The 23,592-nt window shown below is 46.2% G+C and overlaps 1 protein-coding gene across 3 annotated transcripts in view; it reads right to left on the reverse strand.

The window, feature by feature from the left end:
- Nucleotides 1–23,592, reverse strand: part of AHCYL1 (adenosylhomocysteinase like 1) — a 45,734-nt gene that overhangs the window by 14,531 nt on the left and 7,611 nt on the right. For all 3 annotated transcript variants that reach the window (XM_074936375.1, XM_074936377.1, XM_074936376.1), the window contains exons 2-4: nt 2,462–2,573; nt 1,326–1,469; nt 207–307 (exon numbers count right to left, since the gene is read on the reverse strand). In XM_074936375.1, the coding sequence (XP_074792476.1) occupies nt 207–307; nt 1,326–1,469; nt 2,462–2,573 (357 nt within the window). The remainder of the gene's footprint in view (nt 1–206; nt 308–1,325; nt 1,470–2,461; nt 2,574–23,592) is intronic.

Consider the following 23,592-nt stretch of genomic DNA (forward strand, 5'->3'; position numbering starts at 1 on the left):
CACCCACATCCACCCACCCACCCCTAGGAAGTGTGAAAATGGGGACAATTTGCTCATGTGTGTTTATGAAATATTGAAGCACTTCCTCCCCAGGGCTGCGAAAGTTCCCAAGATTATCCGCACAGATAACAGAGCACAGGAAAAGCCAGTCTCTGTTCTTCCTCCTCCCCTCCACCCACAAAGCCGTGAGCCCAAGGAGTACTCACTGCAGTCTGTGCTGTAATGTGTGTACAGCCCACTATTTTAGCTCCAGCCAAAGGTTTCTCTCCCTGGGCCCGTTTCCTGAGTGAAATCAGAGCAGACATGTCTGTGAAAGGAACAGAGGGTTTTTAACGAGGTCTCTGTCCACCACACAGGCATCTTTGCCAGGACGCCCGGCCAGCTCCTGCACCCTACCTCTCCATCTAGTCAGACTAGACTCATAGATATTAAGGTCAGAAGGGCCCATTATGATCATCTAGTCTGACCTCCTGCACAATGCAGGCCACAGAATCTCACCCACCCACTCCTGCGATAAACCTCTCACCTATGTCTGAGCTATTGAAGTCCTCAAATCATGGTTTAAAGACTTCAAGGTGCAGAGAATCCTCCAGCAAGTGACCCGTGCCCCATGCTACAGAGGAGGGCGAAAAACCCCCAGGGCCTCTTCCAATCTGCCCTGGAGGAAAATTCCTTCCCGACCCCAAATATGGCGATCAGCTGAACCCTGTGCATGTGGGCAAGATTCACCAGCCAGATACCCAGGAAAGAATTCTCTGTAGTAACTCAGATCCCAGGAACAGAGCAGGGTATTTTAAAGGAAGCATTCAAGGTAAGAGATTATAACGCATTCCTTCCTCCCAAGACGGTCATCCTGCAAGCACCTTTACAATGCAAATTTTTCCACCTTCCATGGCTTGGACAATGTGTGGGTGGATGGAGTTTGAAGGCACGTCCAGCATTCCCTGAACCAGCCAAGCTCCATCAAATCCCAGTTGAAAATACGAGTCACCACTTTTCATGAGATCTAAAGAAATGGGCCTCCTGGTGCCACCAGTTTTACTTTCTGGAAAGTGCTTTGAGCTCTTCACATGTCGAACTTCCCCATCCAAGTCTATCAACATTCCTGCTGCTCACAAGACTGGGTACTTAAAACCCTGCATGTCTTGTCATTAATGCACCACCTGTCGGAGGAGTTCGATTCTTTCCTACATGGCTTGCTGATGCCTCAAGGAGAACATGAAGATATTTGCTGACCATAAATGGAGGTATCAGGATATACCCTGGTTTGATTTATGGTACCAAGGAGGCATACAGCCCAGTTGGCTCAGAAGACATCCCGTTACCTTGTTCAGCGATCTCAATCTCCCGGCGCCCGAACTCTGCCTGCTTGATGTTCTTCACACAGAAGTTGCTGCTGCCCTTGGAGTTGGTTTGCTGTTTCTCTCGTGGGGAGACCTCATCATCAGAACTGTCTGTGTAGGATGCAGCTAAACCAGGAAAGAAACAACATGAGAATCTCAGAGGCTCAACAGCCCAATTACCTTCTACCAGCCGCGTTTCTAATCAGTTTCACTTCCTGTCTGTCATGAGCTAGCACAACGCTGCAATGTCTACGTTGCCAACACTGCAAGGGAAAACAAACGTCTCACAAGAACTTTGCATTTAAATTCTGTAATTTCTTAACGGCATCTCTGTTAAGAAGTTAATCATTCAGCAGTGTAAATGCCAAAGGGGACAAGGTGGTTTTATGATTTAGCAGAACATGAAATGTTCTACAAGGTTTCAGAGTAACATCCGTGTTAGTCTGTATTTGCAAAAAGAAAAGGAGGACTTGTGGCACCTTAGAGACTAACCAATTTATTTGAGCATGAGCTTTCGTGAGCTACATCGTCCGATGAAGTGAGCTGTAGCTCACGAAAGCTCATGCTCAAATAAATTGGTTAGTCTCTAAGGTGCCACAAGTCCTCCTTTTCTTTTTGTTCTACAAGGGGAGCTGCTTTGTTAAGAATTTCAAAACTACTTGAAAATGGTCAAAACAATTGTAAAGGGGTTGTTTTGAGTTGTGAGAAGGAAGCCCATAAAGTCTCTAACCCAGCAACAGATTGGCTTTAATTGCATGTTAGACGAGAGAAATGTTCTTGTTTTCAGGATGTCTGGTTTCATTGCAAAGCCCACTCCAACAGCGAAGGTACGGGCCACTCAAAGTGTTCAGAATGTAACAAAATAAGGACAGACCTGTCAGTTTCAGGCATTAACACAGGCTTTAGAGCACCCAGCAGTCAGCACCTGGGGAAGAGGAGCCTCGGCAAGACAAAAGCCTCTCTGGTTTAGTGAAGAAATGTGACCAGTATGCAAGCTGGAGGCAATCCCCACAATTATTCGCATACTGCACCACATCCCCAGCCCCGCTGAGTGCTTCCAATTCCAGATGGGAGGGACTGTAGCATGGAAACCAGAGTGGGGCTAGGCCCACACTTACCAGAGCTGTAGCTGTCAGTGGAAGATTGCGAGATGGAGCGAGACAAGGACCTGCGGCCAGTCTTGGTTGGGAACTTGCTGAACTCCTGCATGTCATCCGCAAACTGGATTTGCTGAGAAGTGCAAAGGAGTAAGAGTTAACAGCAGAAATTCGCAGGAAACACTCTAGTGACTCATTCTGCTCTGCCCCTGGGCTCCCTTCTCTGTCCCTGCTGCTGCAGTAACAAGCGAGCATTACACAATGTTCCCTTACCAGAGCTAACAGCTCTGCCTCCCAAGGAACCAAACTTACACTTTGCTCAATAATGGCTATTCTCTCTTCAGTCATCTCTGTCAGCAGCAGGTTAATGCAGATTAGTCACCCCAAGTTACACCCAATGAAGTGAGCTGTAGCTCACGAAAGCTGATGCTAAAATAAATTGGTTAGTCTCTAAGGTGCCACAAGTCCTCCTGTTCTTTTTGCGGATACAGACTAACACGGCTGCCACTCTGAAACAGGTTAAGCAAGGATCCAGCATACTTCCCTGCAAACCTTGAAACATCTGCTTTAACCCTTCCCAGGCTCCCTGAGACACAAGCCGAGAATGGTTAGAGTAACCCTTAAACCACAGAACACTGGGTGATCATCCCTTATCGGCAAACCTGCCGGCAACAAAAGCACAGGTGTCACTCTTACAGCAGATTACGCACTGAAACTGAAGCTTCACACTGCGCACCGATTTGGTTAGACTGAGTAGCAAGTGAAGATGCAATGGCAAAAAAGTCAGGGTAGTAGGGAGATACTAGCTGGATCTGCGTGAACAGGGCCTCAAAAGACATTGACCCCAGAAGGGAAGAAGCATCCTGTGGACTAGAAACACTGCAAACCCAAAAATGACATTGAAGGAGGACTTGGCACACTAGGGTAAAAGCTGAAAAGTAAGAACATTTCAACAAAAAGCAGTTGACATCCTATTAATGTTCAGTTTCCTCTGCTATTATTACAGATGTTTCAATTGTAATCAGAGCTCTTAGCTTGCCTCTCCTTCCACTTCATCCAGCAGCGAGATTCAGTTCAGGACTCTATCGCCTGCTAGCTCATAAAATCCTAGTATGTAGGGCCTGAGAGGAGAACGAAAGTGCCAGCGTTAGTCCCAAACTGCTTCAGAATTCAGTTTTTTGAACATACTGTATGATCAGAGTGAGAAAATCTTTATCACCTCAAGGTACAGAGCAAGAAAGATGTGAAAGGGAAACAAGTGCAAGTTTTGGGCACAGTATTTGAAAACCTCTTCCTCAGAACCTCTTTAAACGGGAAATAAAACTGGCTTTGAAAAGCCAGTAAATATGGTTTATGCTCCACTTTTATAGGGTGCAAAAGCAGAATCCCATCTATGATGATAAACCCCCCAAAGCATCCTCTGGTCCTGTTTGACCCCGTCATTGCTTATGAGGCATGTGACTTAATTGTACCTCTTAGCAGGGATGAAATATCATCCTGAGGAGTGCAGATTAACAGAGCCCCCCACTGAGCCAGGGCGCAGCACAGTTAGAAGACAGTCCTGAAGAGACAATTAAGAAGTCGAGACAGATAGTAATAGGGGGGTTCTACACAGCAAACTAGACCTGCAAAACCATTAAAACCAAAAGCTTCCTTGGATGCTTTCAGAACAGGGAGGTACAAATTGCGATGGACCTCAGGGGAGGGGAGGAGCAAATGCTTCATCCAAGGTGACCCACCCCATGGAGAACTTGTCCACCCACTGAGCCCAAATACAGTAACACTATCTCAGTCATTCAGGCCAGTGAGCAGCTGTACTGCTGCAACCAGAGAAGTCCTGCAGGAAGCACAGCTAAAAACAGAGCAACAATCTTGGCCTGTTCGCAGCCAGATTCCAAGGGGATGAGCATCTTAGGTGCTCAGAAACCCCGGTGATGGGCATGGTATAAGAATCTGAACAGAACAGCATTAGCTAAGATAAATAGTAGCAAGGGTGCATGTTGTTGCAAGGTTGTGTGGAGAGGAGTTGCAGCTGAAGTGTTTGTACCAGGGCCAACACGAAGGGACTTCCCCTGGGGAGGGCTGGTTGGAAAGGGTTTTAATCTGACTCAATATATCTGAACATCCCACTCTCAGTAAGTGGGAATACAAGAAGAGCATAACAAGGACAAACACCTGCAAGGCTTTTGTTTTCCCGGCTTAAGAGATGTGATCAGAACAATCAAATGACCTTATAGATCATTTGTAACGAACACTGTCTCAATCCCCTAATAGCAGCTAGAACGCAGACTGAAACCCATCAGCCAAGAGAGGGAGGATGATCCAGTGGGAAAGATGCTACCCTGGAACTTGGGAGATGTGCGTTCAATTCCCTGCTCTGCCACATATTTCCTGGGTGCGCTTAGGCAAGTCACTCAGTCTACGTATGCCTCAGATCCCCCATCTGTACAAAATGGGATAACCGCACAGCCATACCTCAGAGGGGTGTTGTAAGGATAAATATCTAATATGTATTTCAGAGTAACAGCCGTGTTAGTCTGTATTTGCAAAAAGAAAAGGAGGACTTGTGGCACCTTAGAGACTAACAAATTTATTTGAGCATAAGCTTTCGTGAGCTACAGCTCACTTCATCGGATGCATTCAGTGGAAAATACAGTGTGTATGGTAACACTCATTGTTTCATGTTCTCTATGTATATAAATCTCCCCACTGTATTTTCCACTGAATGCATCCGATGAAGTGAGCTGTAGCTCACGAAAGCTTATGCTCAAATAAATTGGTTAGTCTCTAAGGTGCCACAAGTCCTCCTTTTCTTAATACGTATTTATCTGCCCCCATCACAGTACTACCTAAATGCCTCTCAGTCATTAATGTATTTACCCTCCCAACCCTCTGTGCAGCACAGCGCTGCTATCATCACTACTTTACAGATGGGGAACTGAGGCAGAGAGGTTAAGTGATATAAAATAAATAAAAGAGTGTGAGGCAGTACAGTAACGGGGGACAGATACGTACCTCAGATTGATCAATCTGCACTGTCACAGTCATACAGGAGACACTTGAGCAATTTATGTGCCACCATGAAACAATGGGCGTTACCATACACAGTTACGAGAGTGATTATCACTATAAAAGGTGTTCCTCCCCCCCCCCCCCCCGCTCTCCTGCTGGGAATAGCTCACCTTAAGTGATCACTCTTGTTACAGTGTGTATGGTAACACCCATTGTTTCATGTTCTCTATGTATATAAATCTCCCCACTGTATTTTCCACTGAATGCATCCAATGAAGTGAGCTGTAGCTCACGAAAGCTTATGCTCAAATAAATTGGTTAGTCTCTAAGGTGCTACAAGTCCTCCTGTTCTTTTTGCGAATACAGACTAACACGGCTGCTCCTCTGAAACACATTCAGCATGGTGGTTTTTCTCACAGCCAGGGCTTTCAGGCTAGTAGACAGGGCTTACATTTACCACATGAAGTCTGTGCCACCTCCATTTGTTCATAACGGACAAGGGCTCAAGGCAAAGTAATAGCTCGAGCCCTGCAAATCCGTGGACCACTTTTGCAGATCATGGATGGATGAGGAACCAAATTTTATATCTAAAGCCCTGCAAATCTGCGGATATCTGCGGATCAGATGCAGAAACAAATTTTGTATCCATACAGGGCTCTAATAATAGCCATTTCAAACTTCTGTGCCATGTTCTTGTAAGCTACCTTGACACTGCTCTTCATAATGAGTGCTAACTTTTAAGGAACCCTCGGGCTAGTGAAACAGTCGTACTGGCATCCAGAAACCAGAGCACAACCACTTGCACTAGAAGCAGATTAAAACAATCTTAGACGCAACCAAGAAGGCTGTATGTTTTAAAGCTGTGATTGCAGAAAGTAACTCTTTTTAGCTTGCTCTTCCTTATCAGGATTGTTGCAGTTTGGTATGTCCTCGAGTCTGGATTTCCCAGCAGACATCATGTGACTTGCATGCAGTAGGATGAATTTGGTTTACTGGAGTGGTTAAATATAGTTTACACAGTTTGCTATTGCAGTTATTTTACACTGATTTATTTTAGGTGGAAAATAATAAAGAGGCCATCACAACAACAATGTCCTAGAATATTTGGTTACTGACAGATAAAGAACAAACAGGTAGAATGAGTGTACTCTGTGTGCAGATCAGGAGTTGGCAGGCTGACAATCAGATGTTAAAGAATGCACTAAATTTTCAATCCAGGAACAGTTTGTTGGCCTCTGTTCATGGCCTGTTGCCTGCAACAATCTTCCTCAAAGAAGGTGTGGGGTTTTTCAAGCTGATTGGAGGCGGAACTCATACACAACATTACTGACATATCTTTACGGAGAAAGATTAGCAGCTTTAAAAATGCAAGCTCCCACTTCCTCCAAGAATTTAAAACCAAGATGGGAGGGGAGTGCCCCCCAAAGCAGCTGCAGACATTAAAACAGCTTAAAATGTTAGTTTGAGAATTTTCTTAGACAGAGTTAAAGGCAGGAGAGGCTTTCAGGGCTGGGAACATGGGAGGAGAAAACCATACACATGCACTTTGTGAAAAGAGCAGGTAACTGCTAAATTTTGTCAGTCAGTGCCTGGTATATGCTTGGACCATTGCTTCTAAAGCTCTTATCCCCAGAATCATCCAAGTTCACTGTAACTATGGCATGGTCATCAAGAGAGTCATGGGAAAAGCCTCTTTCTCATTCAAGGGTGATTTCAAATTAAACCCTCCTCTGCAGGAATATTCTCTTGAAAAAAGCTTGTTCAGGATTTGACCAGAAGCAGGAGAGGTTACATCAGGGGTCAGCAACCTTTCAGAAGTGGTGTGCCGAGTCTTCATTTATTCACTTTAATTTAAGGTTTCGCGTGCCAGTCATACATTTTAACGTTTTTTAGAAGGTCTCTCTCTGTAAGTCTATACATTATATAACTAAACTATTGTCGTATGTAAACAAGGTTTTCAAAATGTTTAAGAAGCTTCATTTAAAATTAAATTAGAATGCTGATCTTACGCCGCCAGCCCACTCAGCCCACTGCCGGCCTGGGGTTCCATTCACCTAGGCCGGCAGCGGGCTGAGCGGGGCCTGCGGCTGGGACCCCGGCTGACAAGGGGCAGGCAGCCAGAACCCCAGACCAGCAGTGAGCTGAGATGAGGATGGGAGTGTGCTAAGAACAGGGCTGGGGGTGAAGGAGCAGGCTGGGGGTTGGGGTGCAGGGTCTGGCCAGGAGCTAGAATGAGGGAGAGGGCTCAGGGTTGGGGCAGGAGGTTTGAGTGTGGAGGGCTTACCTGGGCAGCTCCCATTTGGTGCGAGGAGTGCAGGTGGGAATGGGTGGGGCTGTGTGAGTGTGTGTGTGCAGGAGCTCCCTTTTGGTGCTCAGGGTGGGGGTGTGGAGGGTGTAAGAGTCAAGGCATGAGGTGTGGGGCAGCTGGGTATGTGTGGGGGGTGCAGGAGTCAGGGCTGGGGTTGTGGGGGGGGGTGCAGGGGTCAGGGCAGGGGGTGTGGGCTGGGGTCGTGGGGGTCTCCCAGCCCCCTGACCTGAGCGGCTCATGGCAGGGGGCTGGAGGGGATATGCCCTGATTCCAGCCCCTTCCCCAAGGTCCCTGGAGCAGAGAGCCTGCTGCAGCTCCACTTTTACCTCTCCCCCTCTGTTGCAAGGGCCATCAGCTGATCAGCTGCAGGGAGGGAGAGAAGGAGGGGCAGGAACCCAGCACGCTGGGGGAACAGGCAGGGGGAGGGGGAAGCTTGCCTGCCCTGCAAGGAGAGAGCAGTGGGCGGAAAAGAGTGGGCCGGGCAGGATTTTTAGTGGCACGCTGCTGTCTGCCCAGGTCTGGCAGACAGTAGCGTGCCATTAAAAATTGGCTCGCGTGCCATAGGTTGCCGACCCCTGGGTTACATGATGGTCTATCACTAACCCACACAGCCCCTTTGCAGTCACCAATGCTGCATGGATAATCCCCACCAGTACCCCCAACCTCCTTTTCCCAGTCCTAATGCTGCTCCCACTGGCAGTTCCTTTGCATCATGTTGTAGGCCAGGAGTAGGCAACCTGTGGCACGCAAGCTGATTTTCCGTGGCACTCACATTGCCCGGGTCCCGGCCACCGGTCCGGGGGGCTCTGCATTTTAATTTAATTTTAAATGAAGTTTCTTAAACATTTTTAAAACCTTATTTACTTTGCATACAACAATAGTTTAGTTATATATTATATACTTATAGAAAGAGACCTTCTAACAACGTTAAAATGTATTACTGGCACGCGAAACCTTACATTAGAGTGAATAAATGAAGACTCGGCATACCACTTCTGAAACGCTGCCAACCCCTGTTGTAGGCAAATGCCATTTTCATTCTCAAAAGGGTTCCTGTCTTGGCATTTGCACCAAGATTTTTCAGTTCTAAAAAGGCGAGTTTGGATCCAGAGAAATCGGTTGCTAAAGAAACCAAGTGCTGAATTAACCACAGTAATCCCTGGGCCGGCTTTAACGGAGCTCATCTGAACTCCGCAGCTTAGCAAAATCTGCCCTGTCTAAAAATATTATCAAACATTGCAAGCAGCTTACTAATCAAATGAATGATTCCAGCCTTAAACCCTCTTCAAACCCCATCTGCAACAAACTAACAGGGTGTTTCCTGACTGGCTGAGAAGAGGGCTGGGGAGGCGAGTTTACCCAAGCCAGGGTAAGAGCCAGGTCTGACTGCACACTCAGTGATGTCCTCCAGTTAATTCCAGCCATCCTACTTGTTCGTGTGCCGGGATCTCTAGCTGGCATTAAGGGGAAAATCCTCTTTGTAATCTCTCAAACTCCAATTACATACTGACTGTGCAGAGTATCTCCTGCGCTGCACTGCTGTGGCATGCAGCCACCCAAGCCGTCTCCTTTGGATGGGCTAGGTTTGCTGGTAAGGCTCACAAGCCAGCTAGTCCGGTTCTTCCCAGAGAGGGCTGGAAAGTACGGCTGCCCACCTTTTCATTGTGAATACAGGCAGCTCTGGGCTCCCAAGGCCAAAAGCAATCTTTAAAATGTCTTTTATTGGAACCCAAACTTCTCACTCTGCTGGAAGTGGCTTTTCCGACTGGGTGGAGCACAGCATTTAATAGCAAGGAAAATATTTTTAATCCCAGCACATCAATACTAAGTAGGCAGAACAACGCAATACTTAGCTTTTACACAGAGCTTTCTGTGACTACAGCTCAAAGGACTTTACAAAGGAAGGTCAGCAAGGCCTTCTTTTTACAAATTGAGAAACTGAGGCACAGAGAGGGGAAGCAACTTGTCCAAGGTCACCCAGCAAGACAGTGTCCAAGTCAGGATTAGAACCCAGGTTCACTCCAGTGATCGATCCACTGGACCGCACCAAGCTCAGTTCTTTCAGGGAGGTGCTTCTAACAAGAAAGATTCTCATCTGTCAACCTTTAAATCTGCCACAATATATTTAGAAGTCTAGTATCAAGCACTGAGCAAAGTGTATCGGCCCCGACCTGCACAGGCACACCTCAAGTGCACGATTGGGGCCTTGGTTTTAATTACACTTGTCAATAACTGAAAGGTACAATTCCTCGCAATCAGTGAGACGTAGTGCAGTTCCACTGTATTTCAAGCAGTTCCAATACTTTCCAGCTATGTCTAAGTGCAACAATGCAAACAGTATTTAATTTTGTTCAGTCTATGGCAGAAGGACAGAAGACAAAGACATTCTGACCTCTCCAGATATAGTGCTGTGTCTTGAGAAAGACTGAAAGGTCAAAATGACCCCCGTTCTCACCTAGCCATTTGAAACCAATGCTGGAAACGCAGGTCAGCTATGCTATTAGATACTTCCATTCTCGGTCATTGTGCAGCTGTGTTACAGACCAACCTCAATGGCACACTACAGTCTTACTACAATGTTAACTGCTTCTTCACTGATGGATAGCCCACAGTCTTCACAGGTAGGCCACAGCCTAATCTAGTGCTGTATTCACTCATGGCAAATCTTGATCAGACAGATATGTAAAAACGTCCTTAGTTTTTCATGAGCATGGCAAAAGGCAGGCAAGTAGGTTCTATACCTGGCTGGTAAGTTTCTTTGGCAGTTTTACCTGGCTGCTCAAATCAACCAGCAACTCATCAGACCTATACCTGCCAATTCTTCCAGCAACATAGTCACTCTGCATGGGATGACAAGCCATCTGGATTTTGTCCCTGATACATAGTGGGGGTTCTACAGTTCTCTGAGATTATGAATGCATTTAGGCAATTAAATGACCTTTCCTGGAACAGTGGGCTACATTTGAGCTGCTGCATGTAACTTCTGTACAAATCTAATTTTATACATATGGTTCTTATAAATGCCCCCAGAAACCAGACCCAGTGCCCGGTCTCCCACAATGAACTGGAGCTTAAGGGAAAATACAAACCGATCCCAAAGCACCAATTGCAGAGAAAGGTACCTTCAATTACTAGTATCTAGCAAGTTTGAGTGAGTTCCATACTGGGGGAAAAGTGCATCTACAGCAATTTCAATGACTGGAATAGGGGAAAATATCCGGCAAGTGTCCAATGACAATTTAACAAGAGGGGAATTCAGTGTTTGGACTAGGGTTTTTAGTTTTTACATCTGTTGGCTGGCTGAGGTAAACTCTAGAGAGGCCCCAGGGCAAACCTCGACTTGCTAACATAGGAAAACTAAATACTGCTTTGGCTACATTAGGATGTTACCATGTGATAAAAAGCGCATTTGCCTGGTAAAGCCAACGCCTATGGGAGAAATTTGGCTATCAGTAGGTTTATTACTGGTGATAATATGCTAACCAGAAAGAACCCTGCTCGTCTGTCAGATCCCAGGCTGCTTTAGTGTGGCTGGGAGATTTAAAAAAAGGGTGTTTTTTCTATTTGTCAACTGAGAAAATGCCATCAATCTCAAAATCTCAAAAACTTCCTCTGTAATCGTTTGTCAGACTAATCACACCAAGAGTACACACACACAGACTTGCAACATACAGCAGCAGATTGACATCGCCACCCAGGAGAAAATGGGTGTGCATGTCCTTCCAGGACTCTGGCATTGCCAGTGAATTAGGCACCTTCGCCACTTGCTTGAGAGAACAATGCAACTGCTGCCCCAGGGGGCTGCAGAAACCCAGCAACAGAGAGATCAGGACACAATTGTGAGCACTGTGTTCCTTGATTTAATCCACTTGCCCTAGCAATAGCTCGGTGGATCTGGGGACTATTGGTTGCACGCTTTGCTCTGCAGGTCACGTCCATGATGCCCTGATGCTACCTGTTCTTTTACGGGTTATTTTTTCATTCCGAGACTAGGATTGTAAACTTATCAGAATAAAAAGCTCAGTATCAACCTGCATCCAGCCTCTTTATGGCCCAAAGCCCAGCAGCAAGGTTAGAAAACTGCAGCTTTGATTCTGTAATTCGTATTTACAGTTACTGATTTTAAGAGGCCTGGAAAACTGTCTTGAAATGCTACTGCTACCATCAGTGATGAATTATTCTACAGAAAGATTATTTATTTCCTCCTGGGAGGTTGGAATTGTTTTCTCGTAAGCAGGAGGCTCTCGCTGTGCTTGTGAGTTCAGAAGCTTTTAAATGGTGATGGTTTTAATTCACGTATTTTCAGAAGAAAATCATCATGTTTATTAACTCTAGCCACAAAGAGGAAGCGAAGGAAGAACGTTACTATTCATGTCAGGCATACAAGCGCCTGGTGAATCCTCAGACAGGCAGAAATTTGGCTGCCATGCAGCTTCTTTTTCTAGGTCAAGAACAGGAGTGGACTAGCAGGTTAATTTGTGGCCATCCACCATCCTCCAACGACACCGTTACGCATACCAGAGTAACCAATTCTCAGGATGCAGATCTGAGATCATCCTAACTCCACTTCGAATGAGAGTCCAGTTAAAATACTATGTGTCAGGCACTCTGTACATAGTCACCTACTGTCCTTTTCTACTTATGTAATGTTCACGACCCACACCTACCACTGATCCATCTTGCCCAGGTGAGTCTAGTCCTTCAGGTAATTCCTGCCTATGGCATGTCCTAATACCCCTTACATGTCCTAATGGGGACTCTCTCTCTCCAAAAGCAGTTCATTAAAAACCATCCGAGTAGGGCCAGCTGTGAAGTATCTATTGCTAGGTTAAACCAATGAAAATTTAGCAACTGCTTTCTTCCCCAATCCTGAAAACACAGAGCTATAACTTGTCACAGAGTCCTCAGAGTTGCTGTTCTCTGAATAGAGGGGACTGGCAGCTTCACCTGGCTCGAGCACCCTGAGAAGCCTCAACAGCAACCCGTCATGGCACAGATATTTAGTAAGTTTCCTATTCCAGACTCTTCTGGGGCCTTGGGAACAGGAACTGCAGCTGACCCTCCTTTGTCAGTCTCAGCGGGAGCCCTGAATGGATGACACTGCCATCCAACTACCACAAAGCTGGTTAAGTTAAGGGACAAATACATGAAAGATTGCTTGTGCTGTGCCAGGGCAGCGTTCCCGATGGTTCGCACTGAGCCATACCCACTCTCCCTCCCCCGCCAGAAGACTGAGCTGCTTGCCGGTGTCCTTAGGCCCACTCTGCCCTAGTTGTGGAGCTGGGGTTACCCAGTTCTGTTTTCCCACAACCTCCTGAAGGGCTCATCTGGATAGTCCTTAAAAGTATCTGAGAATGCCCTGCTCAGACAAATCACAGCCAAAGCTAGGACAACTCTGCCTAGCAGTTTTGCAGTCTGGGGCCTTCTACTGATCCACTCCTAGCAGGGCTAATTCTAAGGCACACTTGCCATTTCAGACACTGGTAGGTCTAGGTGTTTAACATCAAGGCCTCCTTGCTCTGATTTTGTGTCACTGCAGCTAAAAACTGCTCAGAGACCTTCTTACTTTTTGTAGCACACATGGCATTGATTAAGGAGCACGAATCATGAGGGGGAAAGGAGTCCAGGAGAGCTGGCTGTATTTTAAAGAATCTTTATTGAGGTTACAGGGACAAACCATCCCGATGTGTAGAAAGAATAGTAAATATGGCAGGCGACCAGCTTGGCTTCACAGTGAAATCCTTGCTGATCTTAAATATAAAAAAGAAGCTTACAAGAAGTGGAAGATTGGACAAATGACCAGGGATGAGTATAAAAATATTGCTCGGGCATGCAGGAGTGATATCAGGAAGGCCAAATCACACCTGGAGTTGCAGCTAGCAAGAGATGTTAAGAGTAACAAGAAGGGTTTCTACAGGTATGTTAGCAACAAGAAGAAAGTCAAGGAAAGTGTGGGCCCCTTACTGAATGAGGGAGGCAACCTAGTGACAGAGGATGTGGAAAAAGCTAATGTACTCAATGCTTTTTTTGCCTCTGTCTTCATGAACCAAGGTCAGCTCCCAGACTGCTGCACTGGGCAGCACAGCATGGGGAGGAGGTGACCAGCCCTCTGTGGAGAAAGAAGTGGTTCGGGACTATTTAGAAAAGCTGGACATGCACAAGTCCATGGGGCCGGATGCGTTGCATCCGAGAGTGCTAAAGGAGTTGGCGGATGTGATTGCAGAGCCATTGGCCATTATCTTTGAAAACTCATGGCGATCAGGGGAAGTCCCGGACGACTGGAAAAAGGCTAATGTAGTGCCCGTCTTTAAAAAAGGGAAGAAGGAGGATCTGGGGAACTACAGGCCAGTCAGCCTCACCTCAGTCCCTGGAAAAATTATGGAGCAGGTCCCCAAGGAATCAATCTTGAAGCACTTTGAGGAGAGGAAAGTGATCAGGAACAGTCAGCATGGATTCATCAAGGGCAAGTCATGCCTGACTAATCTAATTGCCTTCTATGACAAGATAACTGGTTCTGTGGATGAGGGGAAAGCAGTGGACGTGTTGTTCCTTGACTTTAGCAAAGTTTTTGACACTGTCTCCCACAGTATTCTTGTCAGCAAGTTAAGGAAGTATGGGCTGGATGAATGCACTATAAGGTGGATAGAATACTGGCTAGTTTGTCGGGCTCAACGGGTAGTGATCAATGGCTCCATGTCTAGTTGGCAGCCGGTATCAAGCGGAGTGCCCCAAGGGTCGGTCCTGGGGCCGGTTTTGTTCAATATGTTCTTTAATGATCTGGAGGATGGCGTGGACTGCACCCTCAGCAAGTTTGCAGATGACACTAAACTGGGAGGAGAGGTAGATATGCTGGAGGGTAGGGATAGGATACAGAGGGACCTAGACAAATTGGAGGATTGGGCCAAAAGAAATCTGATGAGGTTCAACAAGGACAAGTGCAGAGTCCTGCACTTAGGACGGAAGAATCCCATGCACCACTACAGACTAGGGACCGAATGGCTCGGCAGCAGTTCTGCAGAAAAGGACCTAGGGGTTACAGTGGACAAGAAGCTGGATAGGAGTCAACAGTGTGCCCTTGTTGCCAAGAAGGCCAATGGCATTTTGGGATGTATAAGTAGGGGCATTGCCAGCAGATCGAGGGACGTGATCGTTCCCCTCTATTCTACACTGGTGAGGCCTCATCTGGAGTACTGTGTCCAGTTTTGGGCCCCACTCTACAAGAAGGATGTGGAAAAATTGGAAAGCATCCAGCGAAGGGCAACAAAAATGATTAGGGGACTGGAACACATGACTTATGAGGAGAGGCTGAGGGAACTGGGGATGTTTAGTCTACGGAAGAGAAGAATGAGAGGGATTTGATAGCTGCTTTCAACTACCTGAAAGGGAGTTCCAAAGAGGATGGATCTAGACTGTTCTCAGTGGTAGCAGATGACAGAACAAGGAGTAATGGTCTCAAGTTGCAGTGGGGGAGATTTAGGTTGGATATTAGGAAAAACTTTTTCACTAGGAGGGTGGTGAAACACTGGAATGCATTACCTAGGGAGGTGGTGGAATCTCCTTCCTTAGAAGTTTTTAAGGTCAGGCTTGACAAAGCCCTGGCTGGGATGATTTAATTAGGGATCAGTCCTGCTTTGAGCAGGGGGTGGGACTAGATGACCTCCTGAGGTCCCTTCCAACCCTGATATTCTATGATTCTATGGCCAGCTGCCAGACTCTAGTTTGGGAATCCAAGCCACACCCAACCAGGAACTAAAGGGTACTAAGCTCCTGATAATGCAAATAAAACCCTAAAGTCTATCTGGGTTCCTCATTGAAAGGAAGGGCTTCTGTGCTAGTGAGCATTAAAGAGAAGTCTCCATCTGCTTCAAGACGAGGGTTAAAGGCTTTCACAAGAATCTGAAGCCCAACAGAGATTAAGACGCTCTTGAAAGAAGCAGGCAAGTTACAAAGGTTAATGGGGTGAAAAACAGCTTCTGGTTTTCAATCATCATATAATGATACGTGTGAAAAGGTGGTTAAGGGAATAATAAATGGAACACAACATTAAATAAAATACATGTGATCTTAAGGGTCTGATGGTTAAATAGTAACTGGGAACAATAACAATTACTGCTTTATAAAAACCTCAGGGTCAAAGTAACTCATTTCTCAAGGAGCATAGGCAAAGTTTTGCCACCAAAAGGAGAGATAAAGTATACAGCCCTTGGACTCTGGGAAGGATTTCAGAGCAGGAGATTGCACAGATTATACATATAGGGATCAATTTTTAAAAGTGTGCCTGAAGGTTAAACGCCCAGGCTGGGATTGTGAAAGGAGACTGAGACCTCGCCTATATTCAAAGACAAGCTGTAACTGCAGGTGAGAGTTTAAAGCAATTTAGGGTTTGGCTACACTTACAAGTTAGAGTGTATTAAAGCAGCCCCAGGCGCCCTAACTCCTGAGGTGTCCACACTGGCAAGGCACAGAGAGCGCTCGGACTCTGTAGTTGGAGCGTTCCTGATAATCCACCTCCACGAGAAGCATAAAGTTTGCTGCGCCCCGACTGAAACGCCCGGGCATCAGTGTGGACCAGGTGTTGCATTACTGTGCTGATCAGACTCCGGAAACGCCCCATAATCCCCTGAAGTCCGGTGGCCACTCTTTTCATTGTTTTAAAATCGGCTGCATGCATGCGGATATCCCCTTTCAAAGCTCCAATTCTGATAGCCAGCTATTTATCTGCTCCGGGACAAAGCAAACCATGATTGTGGAATGCTGCTGTTGGGGGGGGAGGAGAAGAGGAAAGAAGGGAGGGGGGTCTGCTGCTGTCCGAACTTACAAGAGAGCATGCTGACACACTCTCAACCCCCCAAAACACACAGTCTCTCCCCCAACATATACACAACACACTCCCTGTCACACTCCACCCCCCCGCCCATTTGAAAAGCACATTGCAGCCACTTGCACACTGGGATAGCTACCACAATGCACTGCTCTTTGTGGCGTTGCAAGAGCTGCTAATGTGGCCACGCCAGTGCGCTTGCAGCTGACAGTGTAAACACACGGCAGCGTTTTCCCTGCTGTGGTCTCCAAAGGCTGGTTTAACTCCCAGCACTCTACATCTGCAAGTGTAGCCTTGCCCTTAGTTAAATTAGTGCAACTGTGTAGGCCAACTCCTAATCTGACTTAAACTCGGCCTATAGAGCATCCACTTCGAACCAAATCCATTTTAAAACGAATTTAAAGTTAATCCAGTGCAAATTTTGAATGTCAACAAGACCCAAGAGAGTGAAGTGTGCATTTTGTGAGTTGGGCACTTACCTCCCTCTGGATCTTTGGAAGAGCCCAACCCTAAATAAAGCGTCCGTTTTTCAGAAGTAGAGACCACCACCCACCAAAGTCAGTGGGTGAGGAGAGCTCAGTATCCTGAAGCTCCTTAGATGTCTACCTTTACACAGTCACACTTGGAACTGTTACCCATTATGCCACACACTAAAAGCAAAGTGACTTTCAATAAATAATGGTACTTGGATACTACGCGCACAGCCAGGAGGACTGCAGAATTGGGAATTTTACTCAATTCTTACATTAGTGTCGTACTCCAGTAGGAACTCCCTTGTCAGAGAGGTCCAGGGAAGCGCTGACACTAAGCTCCAGCTGTCAGGGGCTAAGAGCTTTTTATAAAAGCTGCCTTTTGAACTGAAGATTTCACACTTGCTCTCCAACCACAGTGTTAGTTTCCCCCAAAGCATTTACACAATACTGCACACATGCATACAACCGCATCAGGACACACTTCACAAGTGGGCATACTGAGTCAGCACAAGGTTAAGCTAGGAGCCCAAAGTCACACCGCTGGTGAGCAGCAGTCTGGTCTCCTGACGCTCAGCCCCCAGGGTTCAATACAGAGCCCTGCAATTACCCCAGGGGGTTGGGCTGAGTTTTCTGTAGCAATCATAGTTGAATCTTTACCTTGAGGCAGTAAAGTCTTATCAGTGTTGCATTAATGCAATTTTAAGTATTTAATTTAGAACTGTTTGGGGGTCATTTACTTCAGGCTGCCAAACCAGCTGCACACCAAGGTTGCTATATTTCTTATACAGGCTGAATGGTGACAGCAGCATGGAAGGTACCTGCAATGTAATGCTGATCAGCAGCAGAGCAGGAAGTGTGTTTAAAGGTGACCTGCAAAGAGAAAAAAATACGAGAGTCTGGGCCCTTTTTGGTTATGAGGCTGAAAAGCCACCTTGAATTTGCAAAGAGATCTTTTCCACTTGATTATTTTTTATTACTCTTTAGAGATTTCAAGCATATCAAGTCTGGGTCTTCCTCGTTCTGCTGGAGGTCTCTCTTTTGAAGACCCAGGGATGGGCTAGAAAGTTAGATGATGGGAGGAGATGTGCTGAATCTTTAGCAAAATAACTTTTCTCCCAGCTGGGTTCGGTGTTTGAGTTATATACACAGAACCATACACAAAAAAAGTTTTAAACAGTGCAATTAAGTCACGTCCTTTCCCAAGTAATGGGACTGGACTTCCCTGGTATCCATGATGTTATAAGCTTATTAGTTCTCCAGTTCTTCAGAGAGTCTTACAGGGTAAACACAAGTACAAGTTATTTACCATAACCTTTCAGGCCTTATATGTATTGTGATAAGATCATGGACCAGGACCCTATGGTACCTGGGGTATATAAACAGAACAAAAAGCTGTATGAGCTTCAATACCAAGCAGACTTCAATGGCCCTCATATGACTATTTAGCCTATAGGATATAAAGGACATTGAGTATTACGATATCCTTGTACTTTTTCCTGTCTCAGGAAAACTGTAAAAATTGTAAAACAAACGTAAAAACGGAGAACAAAGCTCTGCAACATCAACAGCCTGAAATGGGACCAAGACGAAGAAGAACATACAACTGACATGATTTTGGCCAATTTGCTGTGATTGGTACCAGCAGAAAGACAAGTTCATTGACAAGCAAAGTGCCAGTTTAGAAGCAAGCGGCTCTTCCACAGCAGCCTGTCAGCATCGGGATAAGCAGCGTAACCTCAATGTGTGTGTTACACTGAGATTAAAATCCAGACAGGCCTAACCATTTGAGCACTGCTCTGGCGAGAGAGCTGAAACTGCATCTTGGCTGGCAGACCATCAGTGCAGAGTTCAGGCAAAGGTGAGGGTATGTTCTAGAGCTGAGGTCTCATTTACACCCAGTGCAATCTGTGTGCAACTCATCGGGACTGGAAAATTACATTTAACTCCAGGAGCATGAGCCTGACTGGTCATAAAACTATTCCAGACAGACTGCAACCCAGGGCCACACTGTGGTAGACACCCGCTCTGAAACACTAGACTTACCCTTCATTCAGCTATTCCTCACTCAGGAGGGCTAGAGTCTCTAGCTAGTTCCATCATTGGGATCCAACGTGCAGGTTTCCCCACCATTCACTGCTGTCTATGGGACGAAGAATAGATCTTCCATCTCTTAAGGCCGCATCCACTCTTTACAGGAACAAACCAGCATCTTTACCTACTTAATTCAGCAGATCAAATCGCCTCTGGTTTGTGACTCTCATGCCCAGAACCAGCTCTTGTACCTGTTTAGGTCAGTGGAATTCCACACACAAGACAGAATTTCAGCAACAAAGCTCCTTGCTGCAGCCGACCTAAGTGATCTAAATAAACCACTTAAGCAGACGACTGAGAAGGACCCGAGTGGTGGTGGATCCATGCTTCCTTATATGCAGAGTCCTGCACTTAGGAAGAAAGAATCCCATGCACTGCTACAGGCTGGGGACTGACTGGCTAAGCAGCAGTTCTGCAGAAAAGGACCTGGGGATTACAGTGGATGAGAAGCTGGATAGGAGTCAACAGTGTGTTCTCGGCATATTAATAGGAGCATTGCCAGAAGATAGAGGGAAGTGATTATTCCCCTCTATTCAACACTGGTGAGGCCACACCTAGAGTACTGCGTCCAGTTTTGGTCCCCCCATTACAGAAGGGACATGGACAAATTGGAAAGAGTCCAGCGAAGGGCAACGGAAATTATTAGAGGGCTGGGGCACATGACTTACAAGGAGAGGCTGAGGGAACTGGGGTTATTTAGTCTGCAGAAGTGAAGAGTGGGGGGGATTTGATAGAAGCCTTCCAAAGAGGATGGAGCTCGGCTGTTCTCAGTGGTGGCAGATGACAGAACAAGGAGCAATGGTCTCTAGTTGCAGTGGGGGAGATCTAGGTTGGATATTAGGAAACACTACTTCACTAGGAGGGTGGTGAAGCACTGGAATGGGTTCCCTAGGGAGGTGGTGGAATCTCCATCCTTAGAGGTTTTTAAGACCCAGCTTGACAAAGCCTTGGCTGGGATGATTTAGTTGGTGTTGGTCCTGCTTTGAGCAGGGGGTGGGACTAGATGGCCTCCTGAGGTCTCTTCCAACCCTAATCTTCTATGATTCCATGATTCATTTGGGAGCACAAGATGCTGCTCTGGGAAGGCCCATGGCCACTGCTTTGTATTCTCCAGTCAAGAGCTCACAGGCGCACGTACATGCTACAAGGGAGCACCCATAGGGACATATACTTGAAGAACCACCAACCATGCACTGCAATTCCTCCACCAGCTGGGGAATGAATCCGCCCACTTTCCTGTCAGTTAAGTAAAAGGGGTCATTAGGAGTCAATTTTTATCTTGCCTCCACCTGATGACAGAATGAAATACAATAGCCCATGGAACTGCATCTAGGAGATTATTGGCAAATAGGTTGTTTTACATGGGAAGACTGCGGCCACACTATATGTATACAGTCTCTTGATCCAAGTTCAATAGGAATTGGCAAAATGCTCTCATTCCAAACATGCCCAGCTTGGAATTAATCTTCTCCCTGTGGTACTAGGGAAAAATGTGCAATATTCTGATTCTGACTTTTGATGAAGGACGGGGAGGGGGAGAACATCAACATCCTGAAAACAGCAGGCACAAATGGCAGAGTTTCCACAGCACCAAGGCCCACGTCACTCAATGAAAGGAAAGCAAAGAGAATCTTTGCAGGAGGAAGCTGCTCTTAGGCAGGCTCCAGCCACCGCCCCCACCCTGAGAAGCCTGATCCCCCATTGGTTCAGGCACCTGCTGCCTCACTCTGGTATTTATGAACTCAGCCACCCCCTTGTGAGAGCCAGGATGGCACCGGGATCTGATGGTTCTCTCAGGATAACAGTAGGCAGCACTGAAGCAATACACACTTCCCCTACAGCAGCAGGCTTCCCACCCTGCATTACAATGCTGCCTGTTCGACTAATCGGAACATCATGTCTCTGGCCAGCGAAGTCCTTTCTCTGCTACAAACCTGAAGTAAACAGATTCTACAGCAGCAATGAGCCCGTTACCAAGGTCACGGTATTGATCAGACAGTGTAATTAAAATTCACAGTTCAACTGGCCCCATGTGACAGGGCAGCTGGGTAGCCCCACGAGCGGCATGAATAGCTGCAACATCCATGTCGTGCCTTCTCAAAGGCACAATTCCCACAAGACTCCGGGTGCAGCAGAAGCTATTTTCCTAGTGCAGAGGCAGCCTCGATTTCAAGAACAAATTTGCCACGACTGCTGCTCAGAATTCACTCTATATGCTCTGCAAGGCCGAAAACCACCTCTCTGCCTGGAGCCTCCACATTCTGCCTTAGACATTTGCCCCACAATGTCTGCTGCCACGTTGCCAGCATCCCATGGGGTCCAGGTCAACAACTGTTCTTGGCTTGGGTGGAGAACATTGAGCTACATTTAGCCTTCGGAAAAAGGGGCATATTTCAAATAATTTTTAATGACAAATAGACACAGTCGGACCATAAATAACCATTCATAAAGGGCTGCTTAGCTTTATGGCTGATGGACTGATAAAGCCATTAAGTCTACACTGATGGCATTGTTCAAACCTGCTAAGTTCCAGTCCACTGCTGGTCTCAAATGAGGGAAGTACCTTTTCAATGTCCTATTTACATATGGTTGCCCCCTCACTTTGGAGCACATTTTGCATTAGGGTTTGATTCTCTCCGTTACAAAACACCTCAACTGATCAGAGAGCTTAACAGGAAATTCAAGAACCTTACCACAAAATGTAACATCTCCTGCACTGGAGACCATATAAATATATTATAACGCACTGAAACCCGTACAAGAAAGGGACCTCCTTTATTAGACAACATCCTGTTCTTAAAACCAGGCAAACATACTAAGCATAGTTCTATTTGCACAATTCTGTTCCCCCCTTTACTAATCCCTTCCATTAAACAACCGATTTGCCACTCCACTGGGTAGCCACTGAAAACAGGATCCTCTGTATGTAAAAACAGATGAATATACAATGCGCTGCTAAAAATGTCAAATGTTTATCTCCAACAGTCAGCTCAAACCTGGCTCTGGAGAACAGATTCACGTAGCAAGATTGAGAAACCCTTAGCAATTGGGAACAAATGGACGCAAACACTGTCCAAGCTGGAATCCAACTGTGGAAAGAATTGTCCAGATCCCAAAGAAAGTATTTCAGAGTAACAGCCGTGTTAGTCTGTATTCGCAAAAAGAAAAGGAGTACTTGTGGCACCTTAGAGACTAACCAATTTATTTGAGCATGAGCTTTCGTGAGCTACAGCTCACTTCATCGGATGCATGTTATAGCCTGTTCCATACTGCAAAACAACCTTCCATTTCAGGAAGAGTTTTAAAAAACTATCACCACTAGATCTCCTATACTCGAGAACGGGCACTGCTTGTACCAGAACCAGGTTCCCATCAGGAAAAGCCTCAGGGCCTCTTAACAGGACTAGATAACAGTTTGATGGAGCAGACAGGGAAACTTGCACTATTCAAAAAGGGTTGTACCTGCATGATCTGTGATCCCTAATCATCTAGAACTGGCATTTTTATAATGAGACTCTTGAGAAGCCTGCCAGAGCAGCTGTACAGGAGGACAGGGAATACAGGGAGGATTTTAATCACCCTTCTAATGTCCGAAGTGTCATAAAGTTGGAAACTCAGCCTATTTCCAATGGCCACAGCAGCAAATATATGGAGAATGAATGGACTTGATCCCTGGAATGTCAGTCCAAAGGACAACGCAGAAAGGATGCATGTGCCATTCAAGTGGACCCCAAAGGTCACCCCATCTTGGTGTGCAAGAATGGGCCCCCTTCCGGTTCTCCACATCAGCTATGGTCCTCCTCCCCTAAACTTATGCAGAATTATTTTAAAATCTATGTTGGTGAATCGAAAGAGTCAGATCACTTCCCCCTCGTATCATTGGAGAGACGCAAGGAGAATTCCCCTTGGAAAGAATCACAGGTTGTTGCTATGTGCACACTCCTCACCCCAGTCCAACTGCAGCAAAGATGCACAGAAGGATCTGCTCAGCCCCCCTGTGGGAACCTACAGTAGGGTCCTATGGCGATCAAAGCAAGGTCCAGTTCAATTTTAATTCTTCATTACAGATTTGGAAAGGAGGTAAAGAGTGTGCTAATGGAATGTACGGACAATACTACACCAGCAGGAGAAGCGAATGCCAGTGCTGGCAGAAATATAAAGGGTTCTAGCAATATCAGAAATACGGAAGGTAACAGAATGAGATTCAATTTGGAAGAGTGCCGTTAATACTTATAGAAAAATTATACACAAAATACAGCTGCGCAGTAACGGGAATAACCTAGAAAGCAGTAATGCTGAGAGCAACTTACAGCAGACAGCAATTAGAAGAAAGGCCACTAACGCCGGGCTGTGCATACGGAAGCATCTCAGTACAGAACTGGGGAGGTGACAACCCCTCTCTCTGTGGCTCTGATGGAAGAGCGCCTGAAATACTGCATCCAGGCTT

This window comes from Natator depressus, chromosome 21 (genome assembly GCF_965152275.1).
Source record: "Natator depressus isolate rNatDep1 chromosome 21, rNatDep2.hap1, whole genome shotgun sequence".
Taxonomy (NCBI): domain Eukaryota; kingdom Metazoa; phylum Chordata; order Testudines; family Cheloniidae; genus Natator; species Natator depressus.